The sequence below is a fragment of the Ahaetulla prasina genome, chromosome 8 (assembly GCF_028640845.1).
Source record: "Ahaetulla prasina isolate Xishuangbanna chromosome 8, ASM2864084v1, whole genome shotgun sequence".
Classification (NCBI taxonomy): domain Eukaryota; kingdom Metazoa; phylum Chordata; class Lepidosauria; order Squamata; family Colubridae; genus Ahaetulla; species Ahaetulla prasina.
Window position 1 is genome coordinate 16548678 of NC_080546.1, and position 16208 is coordinate 16564885.

At 42.1% G+C, this 16208-nt stretch overlaps 1 protein-coding gene across 8 annotated transcripts in view; it reads left to right on the forward strand.

Moving 5' to 3' along the window:
- Positions 1-16208, forward strand: part of PTPN13 (protein tyrosine phosphatase non-receptor type 13) — a 199086-nt gene that overhangs the window by 138810 nt on the left and 44068 nt on the right. For all 8 annotated transcript variants that reach the window (XM_058192077.1, XM_058192069.1, XM_058192073.1 and 5 more), the window contains exons 23-28: positions 431-876; positions 4132-4248; positions 9167-9260; positions 11235-11320; positions 13148-13310; positions 15444-15658. In XM_058192077.1, coding sequence (XP_058048060.1) covers positions 431-876; positions 4132-4248; positions 9167-9260; positions 11235-11320; positions 13148-13310; positions 15444-15658 — 1121 coding nt within the window. The remainder of the gene's footprint in view (positions 1-430; positions 877-4131; positions 4249-9166; positions 9261-11234; positions 11321-13147; positions 13311-15443; positions 15659-16208) is intronic.

Consider the following 16208-nt stretch of genomic DNA (forward strand, 5'->3'; position numbering starts at 1 on the left):
ACCCCGGAGGCCCGAAATGGCCCATTTACCAACTTCTGGTTGGACAGGAAGTGACTTTTTTGCTGTCCCCAGCCTCCAGAACATTTCAGGTGAGAGAGAAAAACAGGCCTACCGGGCCATCACGTGCCAGCACTGGGGTGGGGGGAGGTCATGCACACATGAGTGGGGACGGGGCGCATAGAATTATGGGTGTGGGCACGCACGCGTGTGACCCCCCCCCTCCTGGCACACAATGGCAAAAAGGTTAGCCATCACTGTCCTAAAATAAGAAGATGTAGAGAAGGAAACCAATGTATTGGCTGGGGGAGGAATTCTAGGAGTCAAAGTCCACCCATCTTAAAAGCTGCTGACGTTAAGAAATACTGATCTTTGTCACATCTGGGTCTTTAAAGGTGATAAATTTATTACGGGTGCTTCCATTTACCCTTAGGAACCTCCAGTCTCCAAAGAAAGGGATATTTTAAAAAGTCTTCCTTGATGGCAGACCATGAGGCCGAGTCGTCTTCGGAGGAGCAGAACTGGCCAGTGAGTCACTGGAGACCCAACTGTGGAAGTTTATCCGGCATTTGCTCGAGCAAGTGGGGTGGAAGTCTCAGCTCCCAAGACTCCAGGACGGAGAGTGCTAGCCTGTCCCAGGGCCAAACTAACCACAGCTGTGGCCACCATATGAATGACCAACAGGATTTGCAACGTTGCAGTAATCCTCTCCTGGGCCCTCCCAAAGGCAGCGAGAGGAATGGATCTTCTTCAGAGACCAACCTGATCAAAACCAAACTGACTGGCACGGCAGATACCCCTGACTATTCTGACCGAGGGGATTCCGACATGGATGAAGCCACTTATTCCAGCAGCCAGGAGCAAACGGCATTGAAAAAGGTAACGTTCGTTTCAGTTGTGTGCCTTATCCTCTAACCCAGGGGTGTCAAACTTGTGGCGTCACGTGATGTACCTGTCGTGTCCCACTCCTCCGCTGACGGCCGGGTCAGGGAAATCCGAATCAGGCGTGCCTCTGCAGCTCTGCCAAAGTCCTAGCAAAGTCCTCAAGGCAGGCAGGAGACCAGAAAGTTACTTCAGCAAGATAAGGTAGACTTTGCCTGACTCAGAGACTGCCAGAAAGCAGATCCTTTATATAGGCCATGGGGTGTGGCTCCATGACTCAGCACTTATCCAGGCCTGCCCCTCCCTTCCTTCTGACGCCGCCGCCTATCAATTCTTCTGAAGCGAGGGTCACTCCAGTCGGCAGCTGTTGGTAATAAACCTCCCTCAGGCTCACATGCTGTGGGGGAGGGGGAGGGGTCTAGTTGCTCCGTTCGCCTGGGCATGGAGCCAGGGCTGGGGCCGGGAGGTGCCCCCTCCTCCTCAGCCTGTCTGGGCATGGAGCCAGGGCTGGGGCCGGGAGGCATACTAGGACCTTCTTTAGCAAGAAGAGAGAGAGAGAGAGAAAGAAAGAAAGAAAGAAAGAAAGAAAGAAAGAAAGAAAGAAAGAAAGAAAGAAAGAAAGAAAGAAAGAAAGAAAGAAAGAAGGAGTTTTGCTTATTTACACCAACCTGGTTAATATTTAGACAGAAAACATTTTGGTACTAACAACATTTTTATGAGTTATTGTTAGGGTTATTAGATTTCTACCATGAGAGCTCTGGAGGTAGTCTGGAGTTATTTTTTTTGCAGATTTGATAACCCAATTTATTGTGATGAATTTGGCCCATAAAGATTTATTTATGTAACTTCTTGCTCTTTGATCCTTGACTTGCTGCAGCTCTCTGAGTTGTCTGTAATCATTTCTATGTTCACAAATCGGTGGTTTTCACTTGTACTGAAAGCTATAAATAGCCAATTCACTGCCAGCAGCAAACTCACATAAGAAGATTGCTGGTATGAGAAGTCAATTCTCAAGAGAAGCAAAGAGGGAAGAACAGAGGACATTAAAAGAGGAGGGAAATTACTCTATTGCCTGGCAGTCACCATCTCGCAAATGGGTCAAACTCAAAAGGAGTTTTTTTTTCTGGATGGGTTGACACACCACACTTCAGATACAAATTATATTAAAAATTATAGTGGATTGTTTTGCCATAATTTCTTAGGTGAGCTACAATGAAAAGTCTAGAAAGGCTTTTGAGTTGATAGAAGTTGCCTGCAGAAGTTGTGAATGCTCCAACACTGGAAATTTTTAAGAAGATGTTGGATAACCATTTGTTTGAAGTGGTGTAGGGTTTCCTGCCTGGGCAGGGGGTTGGACTAGAAGACCTCCAAGTCCCTTCCAACTCTGTTATTATTAAGTTGTGTATCCCTTCCCTAAACCATAGTGACAGGGTTCATATAATACACTTAATGGCAAAGCCAGTCCAACCATTTTTGGCTTAGCACAGTATGTGAATCTAGCCATAAGCCACAATCTCTAGGAAATTCAAGGCTACCAATTTTAGGGTAACCATCTTGACCTGCAAAACTCCAGGAGACAACTAGATGGCAGACAAGTGATATAGAAAAAAATGCCTCATCTGTAATCCTCTCAAGGTGTTTAGATTTTTGCAGGATTATAATTTTAACTAACCAATTTTCCTGAATAATTCAGGTGAATTATTTTCTAGTCAGATCGCAGGTGACTGCAACAATCTGAAATTCTATCACAGCATGCGTGTGATGACATCATGATACAAATCCTACTTCTACATACTTTTGTCTCAATATCTGATGTGAGTATGTAAGTAGCAGTAATTGCATCATGGTCATCGCATTCACCTTGTCACTTGCCCTTCTTGCTCCTTCCCCCAGATGTAAGTCAGCTGATTACCATATTTTTGGGAGTATAAGATGCTCCGGACTATAAGATGCACAAACCTTTTTTGGGAAGGAAAACAAGAAAAAAAAATCTTCCTCTGCCTCCCAGCAATTTGCTTCCTTGCAGCAAACAGCCTGTTTCAGTTTCAGCACAGCCTGATTAGCACAAGAAAAAAAAATCTGCCTCCCAGCAATTTGCCTCCTTGCAGCAAACAGCAAACAGCTGAGGCCAAAAATGGAGCGCATGGAGGAGGCAATGGCAATCCCTGCAGCCTGAAACAGCTGATGGTTGGGAGGCCGATCCAACCGACAATCCGCTGCTTGTGCTAATCAGGCTGTGCTGAAGCTGAAACAAGCTGTTTGCTGTTTGCTGCAAGGAGGCAAATTGCTGGGAGGCAGAGGCCAAAGGGTGGGGGCCGGCAGATGGGCGGGGCTAAATTCAGTGTATAAGACGCACCCAAATTTTCACCCTCTTTTGGGGGGGCAGGAAGTGTGTTTTATACTCCGAAAAATACGGTAACTTTCTGGCCACATGATGTTATGTTGAACATCTGTCCATGTGTGGTGGAACTGAGTCTAGATTCCCAGGAGGAGAGGGTGTATTCCAGAGGAGCAAGAGACAACTCAGTTCAGATATTTTGTGTGAAAAAAAGAGGGTAAAGATGGCTCCTTCCCGATAGAGCTCTCAGAGCATAGGTCTTTATGGGAGTGTTAGCATGTTTTTAGTTTGGCAAGATTCTGTCTGTGGATGAGGAATAATAATTTTAAAAAATCATTTAGAAGAACCACAATGTCTTTCTTGGTTCTGGAGTCTGACACTCTGTGTGATTATAGCATGCTAAACTGTTTAGCAAAGTTTTCCTCACCTGCACAAGTATTGGCATATTGATTCCTTCGTTGTAAAAATTAGTTTGTGTAAAATAATCTTACCTTTAAAATCACATGTAGATGAAAATTACACTGGGGTAAATATGCTTATATTTGATTATAGTACTCTTTTGATATGTACCTTTGTGTTCTATTTATGTAAGATTTTTTTTCCTATTTCAATCCCTTGGTTATCTCAGTACAGGTAATCCTTGTTCAGCAACTGTTTCATTTAGCGACCATTCACAGTTGATGGAAAAAATAACTTTGCCATGAGTTCTCGCATTTATGACCTTGGCAGGACTACAAAGGAAAGCTAAAGTAAAATTGTAAGCAGTTGTGGTTTTACTTAGTCAGCGCTTCACTTAACAACCAAGTTACGGTTCCAATTGTGGTCATTAAATATGGGCTACTTGTAAATACATTGTTATCACAAATTATTTTTAACAGGGTAACCTTTTTGCCTGTTTGTCTTCTTATATAAAGGAATCTTCCTTGGTGAATTTCTTCAGCTCCGTGAATTCTAAAATGCCTCTTAAACCTGGAGATATCTTTGAAGTCAAACTGGTCAAAAATGAGAACGGCTTGGGCATAAGTGTTACGGTACTGTTTGTCAAGGTTTATCTTTTTCTCCACTCAAAGTCACCTGTTCAAATTTAATAATTTATAAAGAAGCAGTGGCTCTTAAAGAGACACTGTCAAGTACTTGCTTGTTGCTAATCTTTACCTTTCTTAACTACCCTGCAGTTGTGCTGACCTGGATATAGTTAACAGATCTGTGCAGGGCAACTGAATACATAAAAACAAATCAGTTTTATGCTGGGCTTTTTTCTCTCCCGTAAATAGCAAAACTCAATAAAGGCAAGCAGTGTAGACTTCAGTCATCAACGGACACATAAAGATAAAGAATATCTATATACCATTTCAAAGAGGCAATCAAGAAGCCAGAAGGGAACAAAAAAAGACCAAAATACCTCCTTCCCAGCAGTCAGCCCCCTAGATTAAGAGTAGACCAGTAATCATTACATAAACAATGCCACAATCAAGGAATTACCAACTCAGACAAACAAGCTAACAATAAACAGCAGCCTAATCAAGAATCCACCTAGGGGCCGGTTTAGCTCACACTGGTAAAAGCCTGTTATTAAGGCTTATTAAGAACACAGTAGCCTGCAATTACTGCAGGTTCGAGCCCGGCCCAAGGTTGACTCAGCCTTCCATCCTTTATAAGGTAGGTAAAATGAGGACCCAGATTGTTGGGGGGGCAATAAGTTGACTTTGTAAAAATATACAAATAGAATGAGACTATTGCCTTATACACTGTAAGCCGCCCTGAGTCTTCGGAGAAGGGCGGGATATAAATGTAAACAAAAAAAAAAAAAAAAGACCACTCCCAGCAACACTGACGGGGCAAGCTACTAGTGCAGTGGATTCAAACTCACGGTGTCATATTGTCATCATGTAACGTATCGTGACTTTTTTCCTCTTTGCTAAACCAGGGGTGGGCTGGCCACTGTGTGACGCATCCGGCCTGCACTCAGTGTATAAACAGAGAGCAAACCCTACTCCCTTCTATCACTGATGATGTTACCTATCCAGGTAATAAAAATGTTTTCAAGAAAAAAACCAACTCCAAGAGAGCATCAAGGACCCTCCAGTGTAGACTTTGTAATGTGCATCTTTAAACACACATATATGCATGGGGACATGGGTATACATGCATACACACCCGAGCCCCTTCCAAACAACGGTGGGTTCCACATATTCTTACTACCGATTTGCTGCGCACGCGTGCTGCGCGCACACACGCACCTTCCACACATGTGGCCAGCCTCAAAAACGTGGCTAAATAGGACGGCATTACGTTCAGGTGGGTGGGCAGGCCCTCCTCCCACCCGCAGTCGCCGCTGCGAACTGGCTGAATACCACCTCTGCTTCCAAACACTAATTGGAGATCAGAGTACTTTCATGGAATAGAATAGAATAGAATTTTTTATTGGCCAAGTGTGATTGGACACACAAGGAATTTGTCTCGGTGCATACCCTCTCAGTGTACATAAAAGAAAAGATACCTTCATCAAGGTACAACACTTACAACACTTAATGATGGTCATAGGGTACAAATTGAACACTTAATGATACAACACTGAATGATAGTCATAGGCTACAAATAAGCAATTAGGAAACAATATCAGTATAAATGGTAAGGATACAAGCAACAAAGTTGCAGTCATACAGTCATAAGTGGAAGGAGATGGTTGATGGGAACAATGAGAAGATTGATAGTAGTGCAGACTTAGTAAATAGTTTGACAGTGTTGAGGGAATTACTTGTTTAGCAGAGTGATGGCGTTTGGGGAAAAACTGTTCTTGTGTCTAGTTGTTCTGGTGTGCAGTGCTCTATAGCGTCGTTTTGAGGGTAGGAATTGAAGCAGTTTACGTTTATGTTTACTAATTGGAGATCAGCGTACTTTCATGTCTCCCATGGTTCTCTTCCTCTCGGATCTTCCTTTTTTTTTTCCTTGCTGTGATCAAAATGTCATCCTCAATTGCAACCATCTACACTTCCATCCTACTCCGAGTTGTGCCGTCTCCAGCAATAGCCAGGGAAGACATTCCCAGTTCTTTTTCTACCCTAAAGAAAGCAGTCGCGGCGAGGGAAGGAAGTCAGCTTTCCTCTAGCTTTTGCCTTCTTTCGTTGGTCAACTGTCTGGCTCCGTAGAAGAGCTGAGCACAGCAATAGGGACAATTGTGCGGTGCAACAAAACCGCTGACAAGGAAATAACAGGCAAAGCCAGTGACCCCTCCATGCAAGGCTGAAGACATTATTATTTTCATTGAAAAAATGGTTTCTGCATAATAAATAAAATAGCATTCCTGTATGTGCAGAGAAGCTTGAAAATAGCAAAGGGCAAAAAATGTGTCACTGACAAAAATGTGTCGCAGAAAGAAAAAAGGCACATCCACAATTATGTAGCAAGTTAAAACAAATCAAAAGTAGGCAACAGAGGCAATAAATGTTTGAAGCCAGGATGAAGGATCATAATAAAAATGTATGTTTAGAGAGTGAATGCATCTGCTTTCTAACAGCTGGAAATACCAATTTGCCCAGGATAAAACAAACAAGTATAGCCTTGTAGCACCTTGAAGGTTAATCTTTATGGCAATGGGGACTGTAATTAACTATATATACACATGGCAATAAGAATAAGGGAGAAAATAGCAGTGCAAAGGCAGCCTAAGAGGATTCAGTTAAACAATGAAAAATAAACAGTGCCATCATAGTTTGCAAAGGACATACTAATTTGTAAAACGTGTCAGAATTTCCATTTGTTTATATATGACACCTTCGTTCTTTGCTAGTGTGAATTTCCCACAGCTGTCCTAAAATAAAGAGCTAGTTTAATTTACATGGAGATTATGCTCATGATTACAGGCTCCTAACAGATTGCTCAACTTTTCATCCCTGCAGTAAATCCATCGTGATCTGTAAGTTATTTATCCAGGTTTACAGTGTTTTTAAGGGCGAGTTATTGGCACCCTGGCAAGAAAACAAAAGGAGCTAAATGAATTTCTCAGGCATCCCGTGAGCGCCCTCTGGTGATCAGAAAGCAGAATATCCGTAATAGGTTATTTCTGTGGCTACATACATCAACCTCAAAGATTCATTGGTTGCAAGACAGAGGGCTTTAAAACTTTTTAAAAAGATTATATCATTCCACTTTGTCTTTCTTGGCATACAGGAAGCTTTTATATGACATTTCTGGCCTTCTGTGTTATTTTATTGTATTTCACTTTGTATTTGATGGTGCCATAAGGCATTGCATGCCGAAACAACTAGACACAATGACAATTTTTTCTCTTGTGCCATTACCCTACTAAACATCTAATTCTCTCAGTGCTGCCTAATGTCTATGTATATTAACCAATAGAGTGTGGCTGTAGTAGTATTATTTATCCTTATGATTATCTTCTTTACTTCTTCTTTTATTGATATTATTATGTCGTTGCTTTGCATGCACACTGAGTGCTTCTGTACTGGAGACAAATTCCCTGTGTATCTAATCGCGCTTGGCCAAATAAAGTATTCAGTTCAATTCAGTTCAATTTGTTTCCAGTTTTAGAAAATTGTAACCAATTTATTTTAGATGTATGCATTATGTGTAGTACTAGACAATGTCTCTTTTAAAAAAGTTCTAGAAGATGTGTGATGATTTCTTCCATTTACTACTGCTTTTGAGTGTCAGGAACTGCTTTCTATGGAAATCTTTGGATCATAGACCAAAGATTAAGCTGCAACATCACAATTCAGTATTTTGGTAGCATTTGGAGCATGAAGAAAGGGATACATACATCGGCCACCCAAAATTAGAGGGCATTTGTCCAATTGTTGTTTTTTTAAACTTTACCTTAAGTATACTTTATGATTTACAGTATATTTATAATATTTAGTACTTGGAGAGCCAGTTAGACATAGTAGTTGTGGTGTTATGTATGTCAAGATATAAAGCTAAGTACTAGCAGAATGCACAGCTTACGATCAGACAAAAAATTACTAAGAAATAATACACACAACTATACCCGAACAAAGATACTTTATAAAATCTGAAGTTAACGTCTAGTATTCTGTCCATATATGAATGACTGGCTAAGAATAAGGCAGAAGAACATATCAAGAATATATAAAACATACAAAGTAATGAAGAAACTATTAACCTTTAATTATTAAATATTACAGATAATCCTCGACTTATGGCCATTTGTTTAAGGATCGTTCAAAGTTACAAGGGCGCTGGAAAAAGTGACTTATGGCCGTTTTTCACACTTAGACCATTGCAGCATCCCCCATGGTCACATGATCAAAATTTGGATGCTTGGTTCTGACATGTATTTATGGCGGTAGAAGTATCCCAGGGTCAGGTGATCCCCTTCTGTGACCTTCTGACAAGCAAATTCAATGGGGAAGCCCGATTCACTTAACAACCATGTTACTAACTTTAACAACTGCAATGTTTCATTTCACAATTGTGGCAAGAAAGGTTGTTAAATGGGGCAAAACTCACAACCACTGTATTGTGTAGCAACAGAAATGTTGAGTTCAAATGTGGTCATAAGTCAAGGACTACCTGTACATGTATATACACACCTGCATAGGTTTTTACATAAGCTAATCATAGCAGCCGTGACTATTTCAGTCCATGTTTAATGTCTTTATGATGAGATCACCACCTTCTTTCTCTTTACCGGTATTTTTCAAACTTGATAATTTCAAGACCTATGAACTTCAATTCCCAGAGTTCCCTAACCACCCATGCTGGCTGAAATTGGCCTCCATCTTTAATCTGCATGTAACTCAAAAACCATCTGACGTTCATGGGAGGTTTAGTTTGTCTGCTTCTTATTGCATGAGTAGTGCAGTTGCATGGACTTCTTAAGCCGTTGGATTAGTTATCAGTATTTCAGTTTTAGCCTTCTACTAAAAATATATATTTTTGTGTTAACGCCTTTTTCTATTTCTGTAGGGTGGCGTGAACACCAGTGTGAAGTATGGAGGACTTTATGTGAAGGCAATCATTCCTAAGGGAGCAGCTGAAGCTGATGGTAGGATTCAGAAAGGTGAGTATCAGGGTAATTTGGTTGCTGATAGTATCAAAATGTGGAAGGCTTAGGCTTTCAAGAAAAAGGCCTTATTGAAGTAGGAGTAGCAGTAGGAGAGTAGGAGAATTCGGGTCAAAAGGCCAAGTGTCTTAATATGCTGTTGTCCTTTCTCCTTGCCCTATCCCTTGGATCATCAGAAACCTTTTCTGAACAAAGGAGAATTGGATGATGAGCTCTTAATTTCAATATAATTGACAAACTGCACAATATCCATGTTTAAAGAGGCATCAGTGGCTTAAATATGCTGGAGATTGACTTTGCTCCAGCGATTTGAAGAACCGTAGCACTGCGTGGCAGGGTGAGCTCCCATCACTCGCCTCAGCTTTTGCTCACCTAGCCGTTTGAAAGCATGTTCTATGTGAGTAGATAAATAGGTACCACCATGGTGGGAAGGCGAGCCAGTGCTCCGTGAATCCTGCTAGTGCTGGACCTTCCCAGTTGCAATGTCCTTTTGGGAAATGGCTTCAGTGGAGGGAGAGGGCCCTGAATGGCACCACAGGAAAGCTGCTCATCTTTCTTTCTGGTGTGGAGCTAGTTCGCCTCCTATGGGGTGCTATGAATAGCGTGTGAGTGTGAACCAAACATAGCAGTCTTAGGCAGCCAACTACTATTCTGTATTAGCTTTGTAGTCTCCTGACTGTGACATCACCAGATGATAGATAGATAGATAGATAGATAGATAGATAGATAGATAGATAGATAGATAGATAGATAGATAATAGATAAATAGATAAATGATAGATAGATAGATAAATAGATAGATAAATAGATGATAGATAGATAGATAGATAGATAGATAGATAGATAGATAGATAGATAGATAGATAGATAGATAGATAAAGATAGATAGATAGATAGATAGATAGATAGATAGATAGATAGATAGATAGATAGATAGATAGATAATTCATGTTTAAGAATTATGGCATATGTTTCCCTAGCTTTATACACTTCTGTGGATCCTGCTAGGAGGACTATCACAGGCTGCAGAATCATATCTGCCTGTCTCATTTGAGGGTCTTTAATACAACTATTCAGACAGCAAAATGGAAGATGTTCCTGTTTGTTTGTTTGTTTGTTTGTTTTATTTATTTATTACATTTGTTTGCAGCCCATCAAGTACCAAGAATAGGCAAAATTTCACAGGTTGGGTGGCTTACAACATTCAAATGAAACCATAAAATCCTGAATGAATAGATATATAAAATCAACAATAAAATTACAATAAAATGCAAGTTACGCTTTTACTCATAATAGATAGACAGAGGGATCACAGCTGAGCGGTAGAGGATCTGATATGAATCCAAAAGGTGCCACATTAAATTTCTAGGTAGGGGGAGAAAAAATCTGCCTGAAAGAGTCACTCCTAGTCAAAAAGGACAGTTCTGATGTAAATAGATTATCTGTCTGTCTGTCTGTCTGTCTCTTTCTATCATGAAAAGCATCTTCAAATAGAGACCATAGCTCTGTGGAAGATCTCATGGTTTGAACATAGTCTGCCCTAGATTTAGCCCAAGTGCTCCATCTGAAACTACTGCCATGCAATTTGGGTTAGATAAATCAGTGCTTCAAGTTAGCTTCAGCTATGTTCCTAAAAAATCTAAGTATTCAAATTTTACATTCTTGGAACCAGTTGAGATTATCATAATCATATCTGCTTGTAAGTATGGCTACCAAATTTGGCCTGCATATACCTGGTAGAACGCTAGATGACAGCAAAGCTGTGAGGTTTTCTGTTTCCTGCTTATCTTTGCTGCTATCTAGCGGTGATTTCGATGTTTGCAGTCCAGCTTTGGTTACACAGGTTCAGAAGTACTGTTGATCTGTAAATGTTTTGCTCAAATTAATGGCTATTGAATCAGATAAAAGATTGTGGCAGACCTATCTGTTTGCTTCTCTTTATTGCTTTAAATATCTCTTGTTGGCTGTTAGGTGACCGAGTGCTTTCTGTTAATGGGATCACATTGGAAGGAGCAACACATAAACAGGCTGTGGAAATCATGAGAAACACTGGCCAGGTAGGAAGTGACAGTCACTTTATGTTATTATAATCCCAGGATGGAACAAGAATCCATATCGTCAGTCATATCAGCAGCACTTACTCTAGTTCAGTGATGGCTAACCTTTTTGCCGTCGCATGCAAAAGCAAGGGGAGCACAAGGGGGGAAGTGTCACATGCGCGCGTGCCCACATCCATAATTCAATGCGCTCCCCCCGTGGATGCACACACAACCCCCCCACGCTCCCCCTGCTTTTGGCATGTGATGGTACGGTGAGCCCAGTAGGCCCGTTTTTTAGCCTCCCCAGGCTCCAGAGGCTTTCTAGGAGTCTGGGGAGGGCAAAAGTGGCCTTCCCCGCCCGCCCTGGAGGCCCTTCAGAGGCCAGAAACGGCCTGTTTCCCGGAAGGCCCGAAAATCAGCTGGCTGGTGCACACATGTGTGCTGGAGCTGAGCTAGGGCAACACTCGCGTGCCCACAGATATGGCTCCGCGTGCCACCTGTGGCACCCGTGCCATAGGTTCACCATCACGGCTCTAGTTGTTCGCCTTAAAAAGGCAATTCTATTTAAAAATATATATCTTGTGTATCAGCACAAAAGCCTGGCTGATAATTCAGAGACTGCCACTGATTTACCACTGATTCAAAGAGTGAATCAATTGAATCAGACTGAAGCCTTGTGTTGTGTCCCACTCCTCCGCTGACGGCCGGGTCAGGGAAATCCGAATCAGGCGTGCCTCTGCAGCTCTGCCAAAGTTCTAGCAAAGTTCTCAAGGCAGGCAGGAGACCAGAAAGTGACTTCAGCAAGATAAGGTAGACTTTGCCTGACTCAGAGAATGCCAGAAAGCAGATCCTTTATATAGGCCATGGGGTGTGGCTCCATGACTTAGCACTTATCCAGGCCTGCCCCTCCCTTCCTTCTGTTGACGCCGCCTATCAATTCTCCTGAAGCGAGGGTCACTCCAGTCTGCAGCTGTTGGTAATTGACCTTCCTCAGGCTCACATGCTGTGGGGGAGGGGGAGGGGTCTAGTTGCTCCGTTTGCCTGGGCATGGAGCCAGGGCTGGGGGCTGGAGACGCTTCTTCTTCCTCAGCCTGTCTGGGCATGGAGCCAGGGCTGGGGCCGGGAGGCATGCTAGGACATTTCTCAGCGTTCGGAAGCAGATAAGAAGGCCCCAGCTGCGGGGAAAGCGGACGAGGCACAACACCTTGCTTAACTTTGGTGTTTTTAAGTAGTCCTCTCCAGAACTGTACACAGGCAGTCCTTGATTTACTACCACAATTGGAAGCAGAATTTCCATGGCTAATTCAGGTGGCTAAGTGAGTTGCACCTGAATTTACAACCATTTTGCCACGGTTGTTAAGTGAATAATATGCTCATTAAGCAAATCTAGCTTCCCCCATTAACTTTGCTTGTTGGAAGCTGTCTGAGAAGTGTTGACAATGAAGGTCACATGATCCCTTAACACTACAACTATTGTAAATACATGCCAACCACCCAAATTTTGATCATGTGACCATGGAGATGCTACCATGGCCATTGGTGCGAGGACCAGTCGTAAGTCACTTTTTCCAGGGCTGTTGTTACTTCAAACAGTCGCTAAACAAATGATTGTAAATTGAGGATTACCTGTAATGAGAGATAAAACAAATCGTGTGAAACCCTTCAACACGTTCTACCTCTTATGCCAATGAGAAGTTTTCCTGTCGTTTGGAATTATGGAACAAATGGAGAGAATCTCAAATGTCTTCACTATGTATCTATCTTCAGTTAATTCTGTAGGTTGGCCATCACCGCTAAGTGCTGTCTGATTATTAAATCCCCACCTAATTGTGGTTCCTTTTGCAGGAGGTCCATCTAGTACTAGAAAAGGGCCAACTTCCATCAGCCAGAGTCCATCCTCCCACAACATCACATTGCACACCTACAAACAAACCCAGTCATAGTGCGCTCTTGGAGAAACCTGTGAAGAAGACTTCAAGTGCCAGAGAATACAACTTTGTCACTGATGGTGAGATTCTGTCCAAATACAACTGAAGCCTTAAAAAGGAAAGATAAGAAATAAATAGTTGGGTTGGAGCCATAACAGTCTAATATAAGCCATATTGTGGTTTGTTTCATTCTGTTGAACAAACTGTTATTTGCAGCTTATTGAATAAAACCTACAAAAGGAAATAAGGATTGAAGACTAGGTATGCATCCAATCTTTAGTTTTAGACTATCAGGCAATAAGATCAGAAAAGCTGTACAAGGGACATAGAACTGTCTTTATTTGATTTGTCTGCATTTCAGAAAAATAGTGCTTTGCTTATCAATTCCTCTTCCCCTTTTATTTTTCTATTAAACATGTACCTTTTTGCTTCTCGTTGTGTCTTGCTTAACCGCAAAAAGTATGCTCTGCCTTTGTAATGCTCATCATGTTTCATTTTTGCAGGATCCAATCTGGGTCGGTCCCCAATTGGATCCTGCAACATTATTCTGGGACACGTATATTGGCCTTCATTCGTGTCTCATATTTATACTCTACATCACTATTGAAGAACCAGATTGTCTATTCCAGTGATGGCTAACCTTTTTGCCATCCCGTGCCAGGACAGGGGGTGGGGGTGGGGTTGCGCATGCATGTATCCACACCTATAATTCTATGCGCTTTGTGCATGCACGTGCGCCCCCCACACTCCTGACACGTGGTGGCTCAGTAGGCCCGTTTTTTCTCTCTCACCTGGCTCCAGAGCCTCTCTATGAGTCTGGGGAGGGCAAAACCGGCTTTCCTCACACACACCCAGAGGCCCTCCAGAGGCCAGAAACGGCCCATTTACCAACTTCCAACAGGAAGTGACTTTTTTGCTGACCCCAGCCTCCAGAGACTCCTAGAGAGGCTCTGGAGGCTGGGGACAGCAAAAAGCGTCACTTCCTGTCCAACCGGAAGTTGGTAAATGGGTCGTTTATGGCCTCCGGAGGGCCTAGAGTGGGGTGGGGAAGGCCATTTTCTCCCTCCCCAGACTCATAGAAAGGCTCAAGCCAGATGAGAGAGAAAAACGGGCCTTCCCCACCACCACCCAAGCCCTCTGGAAGCAGGAAACAGCCTGTTTCCCTACTTCTGGTGGGTCCAGAAGGACCAAAAATCAGTTGGCCAGCGCCCGCATGGGCACTAGAACTGAGCTTGTGTGCCCACTGATATGGCTATGTGTGCCACCTGTGGCGCACATAGGTTCGCCACCACGGGTCTATTCTAGTACCAGCCTGCCGTCTTCAAATTGAACTTGGTTAAATAAATAAATTAATTAATTAATTAATAGCTGTTTGCATTTATTGTTTTAAACATTATTGCTTTGATCGGAATGATGTTACTCAAGCCTGCTCCACTGGGAGAAAGAATGGCCTAAAAACAAAATAAACAATGCTTCCAACAATAGATCTATTTTATCACTGCCCATCTATCAGCCATTTCTTAGCTCCTGCATTTTTTTATCTGTCCTGGAATCCTAATACTATTTTCAGATGGATCTCATTCTCCACGTTTTTTTATGAAATGTTTTGTTTTTTTTAAATGCACTGTTTTCATACTTTTGCTGCAACTGCAACTGCAACATCCTAGGTTACATACCAAAATTATTCAGTTTTCTGATTATTACAGAACAGGGGTGAAATGTAAAATTTGTTATTACTGGTTCTGTGGGCATGGCTTGGTGGGGGGGTAATGTGACTGGGTGGGTGTGGCCAACTTTTTTTTTTTTACTTTTAAAAGCATTTTTTCTACAACCTCCTCGGCTGAATAGGTTGTAGAAAAAAATGCTTTTAAAAAGTTCTGACGATCCCAGCTGAGCCGTGTGATCATCAGAGGCTTTGTTTTTTTTTACTTTTAAAAGCATTTTTTTGGCCAAAGAAAAAATGCTTTTATAAGTAAAAAAAAAAATCTCTGATAATCGCACGGCTCACCTGGGCATGGGATTTTTGCTACTGGTTCTCCAAACCACCCACCACCATCGCTACCGGATCAGGCGATCTGGTCCGAACCAGGAGCATTTCACCCCTGTTATAGATACACTTTAGCTATTCAGATTCAAGACATAGGATGAGCGTGTACTCAGATAAACTGTCACCACCTTCAGATGTGTAGTAACAGGGTTCATTTCCTTTTCAGACAATACATTTGAAGTGAAACTCGTGAAAAACAGTTCTGGCCTAGGGTTCAGTTTCTGCCGTGAAGATAGCGTCTCCCCAGAACAGCCGGGTTCCAGTATAGTCAGGGTGAAAAAGCTGTTTCCCGGACAACCAGCTGCAGAGAGTGGGCAGATTGAGGTCGGAGATGTCATCCTGAAAGTCAACGGTTCCTCTCTAAAAGGATTATCTCAGCAGGTTAGTGCCTTCTACCCTGAAGGCGAAGGTACGTCCTCTGAGCTTGTGGGTTGGTTTCCGGACATTTCATTATCAGGCTAAGTAACATCTCCCGAATGCCATCCCTCTGCTAAACAAATAATTCCATCAACACTGTCAAATTATTTACTAAATCTGCATTACTATTAATCTTCTAATCGTTCCCATCACCCATCTCCTTCCACTTATGACTCTAACTTTGTTGCTTATATCCTTACGATTTATACTGATATTGTTTCCTGATTGCTTATTTGTACCCTATGACTATCATTAAGTGTTGTATCATTAAGTGTTAAATTTGTACCCTATGACTATCATTAAGTGTTGTAAGTGTTGTATCTTGATGAAGGTATCTTTTCTTTTATGTACACTGGGAGCATATGCACCAAAGACAAATTCCTAGTGTGTACAATCACACTTGGCCAGTAAAGAATTCTATTCTATTCTATCCTATCCTATCCTATCCTATCCTATCCTATCCTATCCTATCCTATCCTATCCTATCCTATCCTATCCTATCCTATCCTATTCT